Here is a 6,833-nt window from a genome sequence, read left to right on the forward strand (position 1 = left end):
ACACTCAATGACTGAACCTGGAACGACGCGTAGCTATCAGATCTTCTTTTACAAAGCCCTCAAATCCTAACGTCAGTGCTGGTGGGCAATATCCAAGGGACACGTGAGCGTCATCATTGGACTGAGTGTATGAGGGATGCTGTCTTCGTCGCTCGCATAGATTTATCCGGAGGATATCTACATAGTCTGTGAAAAAAAAAATTGATCATGTAGTTTTAATCACATCAACAATGAAATTTGTAAATTATCAAACTGTGATGTAGTGCGTTATAAATATGTGTTGAGCGGAATAACAAATTAATTAAAAAAATTTTGTTTGTTCTGTTTTAAACTGACACATACAACATTATAAGTAAAGAATTTATAAGTCAATACGACAGGCAAATAAGAACATACCAAATGTAACTGCTGTTTTGTTGGGCTTTACAACAGCTTGGGTCCCTTTTTTCCCCTTTGGATAGCTGATCTGCCAACGTGCTACCCCATCTTTGGTTGTGGCCTGGTGACGTTGTCCATTTTCATTAAAATGGAGTGCAGAGACACATAGTCTGTAAATAAATGGAAAAAAAATTTGGTAAACTTGTACAGTAACTCTCTAATTCACAAGTGAGAATATTTAAATTCAATATTTTTTTACGAAAAATATTCTCAGATGATTTTTGAACTGATGATCATTGAAACATACCTTGCCATCATAGATGGGTAGAAAAAGTGGGTGTTTTTTGGTGCAAAGGAATTCACGACGCTATGATACATTTCTAACCCATATGTCTGATGGAGGGGAGACAGCTTGCCTACATCTCTTGTCAAGTATCTGCTCTCCACAACTTCCCTGAAGAGTTTGTGAGCTCTTGATCCTGTTAATTTATATATTCAGATGTAAGATGTCATGCAATTGCCTTTTAGGGTGGTTACTTTTATTAAAAATAGTCAGTATATGTAAGTTCAAATTGTAAGACTCTTATTTATTTACCAAAAAAACATACCCTCTTTCAGCCACAACCTCTCCTCATTGAGCAGTTCATGTTCACAATGTTCATGCTGATTTGAAACATGCTGGACAAGGGAGGACCATTTTTGCACCTTTAGTTCACTGTCCCCACCACAGGATGCAGCTACCCAGTAACAGTGGTTCACTGAGGACTTGATCCAGGGCCTAATGTTGCCGCAATCTCTCTTCTTTGATGCTGTCTCCAGTTTCTTAGAAATTCCTAAATAAAATTATTAGTTTCTTTAAATAACATTATGACACTCTCAGGGTACCTATTGCATATTCATTTGTGTTTAAAAACTATTCTTTTCATTTTACTACAATTCATAATATGCACATGAGCTTTGTCTGTTAAAATAATTACTTATTACTCGCATATGTCAAAACTCCAAATCAATGAATATCATCAAAATTTACCTTTAGCCACATGCCACACATCGAAGAAGTGGTTCTTGTCTTGGTGATCCTCTCGCATGTATTTCTTTATCATACCATGTCGATCAGTGACAAGATTTTCAATATGTAGACCTGCGTCTTCTAGGTGTTTCAGCCCTCTCTTTAACCCCTCCAACTCCATGTTTGTTGACCCTGGTACTTCATTACTCTATTAAGTACAAAATCATAAATAAACGTGCACTAATTAATTTAAGATATATAAACTTAAATTTAATACATTTCTATGATGCATATACAATGTAAATATATTAAGTGTATGTATCAGAGAAGACATATTTTAGTTATAGTGTGAAATTCTATATCTATATAAGATGATCAAAATTATAGTCATTTTAATTACCTGCACTAACTGAAAATCCAGAATTTTTCCACTGCTCAATTCCATCAACGTGTAGGAGCCAAATTTCGCTGAGAATCCAGGAGAATCACACCGTGCGTCTCCACCAAGGGTCAAAGATCTTCCCTGGTACTCCGCAAGAAGGGTCTGTTGATGGAAGTCCCATGTGAAAATGGAGGCAGGTACAACATAAGATGCCTGCAGTCTGCTGAATGTGGACATGGACATCATCTGCAGGTTCAGATGTCGAAAGAGTCTGAGGCTTTTTGAGGCATTCGCTCCACTAAACAAAATAGCACCGGCAACCAACAAATTTGCCCATGGCATTCCATGATGGCATCTTTGGCTTTCCCAAGTACTGGAGTGTCCATTAGGGCACACAGAGGATGTTGAAATCATGGTTCCACGAACACCATTCACTACTGTGTGACATGCACTACCGCAAAAGTTTGGCTAACTGTACCTCAGACACTAAAAAATGTCTCTCCTCTTCCGGTGTTATATCAGTGCTCAGCTGGAATTCTTCATCCTCTTCATCACTGCTATCACTCTCTGGATATTCACTATCTAGGTCAAAGTCAGGGTCCTCATCACTACCCTCAATGTCACCACCCTCAATGTCACTATCATCATCATTGTCCTCCACATTCTCAACTGCATGCTGCTGAAGGACAGGGGTCAGACCAGCAGCTACTCTAAGTGGAATGTTGTCAGTCAGGCTTGAGCACTGAGTACTTGTGGACACCATGTTTTTCTTATCCAATGACACTTGGATCCGCCTTGTCCTCTGTGGAACTTGAAGTGTGGCCTGGCATTTTTTTGATTGGGTCTCTGGTATTGCATTTGTTGATGCAGTGGGTTCAATGGGATGCTCATCATTGGGATCCCCTGGTTCAATTAGGTCAATGGAGTGATTAGGTAAGGTGTTGTTCTCTGAAGGCCGAGGCTCCAATTCTAGAAAAGCTTGACGAAAATTCTGAAGAAAAAAAATTATAAATTTTCAGTATGAAGAGTTTCACAACTTATTTAGCACAGCCACTGGCATCGTCTCAAGCCACGGGTTTTGTGTCCATTCTATTTCCACATTGAATAGAATGGACACAAAACCCTTGGCTTGAGACGATGAGCCACTTGACGTTTAACTTTTTTTCATTTTTTATAATAAAATAAATTATGTACTTAAACATTATGGTACCCTAAAGTAAAAAGAATTATTATAACATCAGGCGCCTGTGTAATTAGATATACTATGTAATTTATAGATATACGGACTTTGAGTGTGAAATACTGTACTTTATTTTGTGAACAAAAAGTGGGTATCTTTATTTATAAAGTGGTCTGGTTATTTTGAGTTGAAATGAGAATAAACATAATATTTTTCGTATATATAATAATAATAATAGTAAAAAGGATTACATACCTCAGCTTTCTGGAGTTTTGCGTAGGCCCCTCTAGGTTTGGCAGGCAGAACCAATTGCACAGCGCCATTATTCTCTTTGGCGTGAATGGGGAGGGGAACGTCTGGCACTGCATCTACTTTCAACCGAGTCCTTGCCCCTTCGTAGCCTAACCTCTCTAAATGGGCTGGGTCCCTCTGAAGTTGATTCTTCGTAAAATGGTCAGAGCACAAACGATGGTTTGTAGTAGGGACGAAGCTCTCGCGTTTACAAAAAATCGTCCATATTTTCCTCCGACAAGCATCTTTCGGAAAGTTGAAAAAACTCTTTCCACAGCCTTTCGTATGCACGTTTGTACATCCATAGGCCGCACAATACACCATAATGATGGTCAATCATCCACTTTTCACCAATCTGAACTGATAACGGCTAATCGCTGAGATAATCACCTCTAATGCAAACACAACAAGTGTTTTCTCACCTTCTCGCTTGAACTGAATTGACACCTATTACGTCACAGCAATGGCGCGAACAGTGGCCGGTTTTAAAATATGCATATTGCGAGATTTGAACTTTGACAACTTTTACTTTTTTATTATAAAATGTTTGAGGAATGACGGTTTTAGAACTCAAACTTTAATATATCAAAAAATTGGAAACGTGATAAAAATCCTTTAATAAAGTTTTGGTCGAAGAAGTACTGGACTTCGAGTTGAGTATCATCGCCAGAAGATATCAAAGTCTGAAGGCTTACATGAAAAGAGGGAGATGCTCAAAAATTTAAACAGTGGATAAAAGAAGTTGAAAAGTACAGTGTTATGTCTGGGAAATAAGGTCATGAGATCCCCATGCTTGCATACATAACGAGTAAGGGTTCAGTTGGGGATTATATTAAAAGGTATTTAGATGAAACGGATGCGTCTGAAGAAATCCCATCTTGGAACAATCTTAAGGAATCCCTTAAAAATAGATTTGCAGAAATAACAGATCCCCAACACGCGTTAGCAGTAATGCGTAAGACTCGACAAAATTCAAATGAAAGTGTTCAGTTGTTCGCCGAGAGACTATTGCAAATTGCGGAAGACGCCTACAGTAGATCCTCTGATACAACAACAGTTAGTAGATATCTTTTGTGACGGGTTGACATTCGACTACCTCAGAATGAAAATTTTGCGAGAAAACCCTAAAGATTTAGAATCCGCAATTCAAATAGCAATGCGAGAACAAAATCTGAGACAGAGACTAGCGATAAGAGGGTCAAATATGACGGAAATTGTACAAAGGAAAGTCAACAGACGAACTCTTTCAAATTTTGATACTACTCTTCCCTTATTAAAGGATAGAGCAGATAATCTTACCTCAGTAGAAACAAGGCATGTAGAACCAATAGAAATTGACCATACGCGTAATAGTAGGTGTTTTAAATGTAAACAGACGGGTCATAGGGCTCGATTTTGTACTCAAAATAAACCCCAAATCAGGTCCCGTCCTCAAATAAATAAACCACACAGTCAAAACAAACCCGTCCATAATATAGAGCAGAAACCCCGTTCGCCTGTGGAATGTTGGAATTGTTGTAAAGTAGGTCATGTGCGTGCAGATTGCTGGGGCTCGCATATTTATCAAAGAGCGCAGCAAAATCGGGGCAGACCATCAAATCGTCAAGGCCGAACATATAAATCTAGCGACCAAGTAAATAGGGGATCGTCTCAAAATTTCAGATCGCGCTCTTATTTTGACAAACAAAAACAGGAAAACTAGGACGTTCTTCTTTCGTTGAAGCCCGAAGAAAGAACTTTAAACAAAGACCTACCTATGAAATTAATTTTACTAACAACCCCGGTAGCTGTTTATTAAAAGTAGGTAAAAATAAATTTAGAGCTTTGGTAGATACAGGTGCAGCCGTATCTCTAATTAGTAAGAAAATGTATGAAAATCTATTTCCCCGCCCCAAGTTGTTTAATAATGATATCCCCTCTTTACAAGCAGCAAATGGCAATTCTTTAATTGCGATAGGGTATGTAAATATTTCATTTAAGATTTCAGGATTAACTTTAGACCACAAACTTTATGTGACAAAGGGACTCAACCGAAACATGATTCTCGGTCGTGATTGGCTCAAGAAAAAACAATGTTCGTTTATACTTTGATCTTGGACTCATGCGTATTGATGGCAAAGTATACGCGGAACTTAAAGAAGATTTACACATCTCAACTATTGTAAGAACACCTAAGAAACTTATTATGAGACCAAACACAGTAACTGTATGTTATGGAAAAATAAATAACAATTTTCCTCTGGAAAAAAATGACTTGGTTGAAGTGAACAGCATAGACAATAACTGCATTATGGAAGACCCAGGACTATATTTAAAAGACGCCGTTTGTATAGTTCGGAAAGATAAGAAAGTTCCAATGATCTCCGTTAACCAAACTAACAAAAATTATAAAATTCCAAGAGGCTACATAGTAGGACTAATTACCGCATTAAAACAGAAGGAAATCTCAGAAATACAGACTACTCAAGACACAAAAGAAGAAATTGATGTACCTAAAAGATTTGAACACTTGAAGACTTGTGAGCAAAAACAATGATTTATTTGCAAAGAAAGACAGTGATCTTGGAGTGACCGATACTGTTAAAATGAAGATAGAAACTGGAGATCACCACCCAATAAAGAACAGACCCTACCGTGTACCCTTAAATAAAAGACAGATAATTGACAAGGCCATACTGGAAATGATGAACGCAACGATTATTGAGAGATCACAATCGCCTTGGTTATTTCCCTTAGTAGTGGTGAAGAAAAAGGACGGATCAGACCGGATGTGCTTTGACTTTAGAAGCTTGAATAAGATAGTGAAACCCGTATCATTCCCGCTACCGTTGATTGATGACATCTTATGTTTACTAGGTAAGGCAAAATATTTCACTGCACTAGACTTAAAGAGTGGATATTGGCAAGTGAAATTAGAAGATTCAAGTAAAGAAAAAACGGCCTTTGCATGTCACAAAGGACTATTCCAATTCAACCGGATGCCATTTGGGTTGAGTAATGCACCGGCAGTCTTTCAGGATCTAATGAACATAGTTCTTCAAGGACAAGAAGAGTTTGCTATCGCATACCTGGATGACATTCTTATATTCTCAGAGACACCGGAAGATCATCTTCGTCATATTCAAGACGTTTTCAACCGCCTAAGAAAGCATGGACTTAAAATGAAGCTAAAGAAATGTAGTTTCTTCAAGGAACAGACTGAATATCTTGGTTTCATCAATGATAAACATGGCGTTACACCTGACCCAAAGAAAGTCGAAGCTATAAGAAAGCTACCAGCGCCCACTACAGACCGAGAAGTTCGTGGCTTTATAGGTATGTGTAGTTATTACAGGAGATTTATACCGAACTTTTCTAAGATTGCAGAACCACTGATTGACTTAACCAGAAAATATGCAAGGTTTAAATGGACACCATGTTGCCAAAAAGCGTTTGACTTTATTAAAGAAAGTTGAACGGTAGTACCTTTACTAGCATATCCAGATACTAATATGCCGTATATCATGAACACCGATGCCAGCGACAATTGTATTGGAGCGTGCCTTACTCAAAAGACAGAGGAGGGAGAAGATAAGTCAATATATTACTTATCC

At 38.0% G+C, this 6,833-nt stretch overlaps 1 protein-coding gene across 1 annotated transcript; it reads right to left on the reverse strand.

Annotated features, from left to right (window-relative positions):
- Positions 1–4: 4 nt before the first annotated feature.
- Positions 5–3,756, reverse strand: LOC105346776 (uncharacterized). The gene is made up of 7 exons (XM_066073932.1): positions 3,205–3,756; positions 1,788–2,760; positions 1,409–1,595; positions 987–1,211; positions 686–857; positions 397–548; positions 5–186 (listed from the first exon to the last, which is right to left on the reverse strand). The coding sequence occupies exons 2-7, from the start codon at positions 2,181–2,183 to the stop codon at positions 5–7; spliced, it is 1,314 nt and encodes a 437-aa protein (XP_065930004.1). The 5' UTR covers positions 2,184–2,760; positions 3,205–3,756.
- Between the last annotated feature and the right edge of the window lie 3,077 nt (positions 3,757–6,833).

This window comes from Magallana gigas, chromosome 10, assembly GCF_963853765.1.
Source record: "Magallana gigas chromosome 10, xbMagGiga1.1, whole genome shotgun sequence".
Taxonomy (NCBI): Eukaryota; Metazoa; Mollusca; class Bivalvia; order Ostreida; family Ostreidae; genus Magallana; species Magallana gigas.

Bases quoted from the DNA above. Each gene is read 5' to 3' on its own strand.
- LOC105346776 (XM_066073932.1), bottom strand. From the start codon at position 2,183: ATGATTTCAACATCCTCTGTGTGCCCTAATGGACACTCCAGTACTTGG. The intron at 1,212-1,408 runs GTAAATTTTGAT...AATTTTATTTAG, and splicing joins TGTGTGGCATGTGGCTAAAG to GAATTTCTAAGAAACTGGAG. The intron at 858-986 runs GTATGTTTTTTT...ATAAATTAACAG, and splicing joins GAGGTTGTGGCTGAAAGAGG to GATCAAGAGCTCACAAACTC.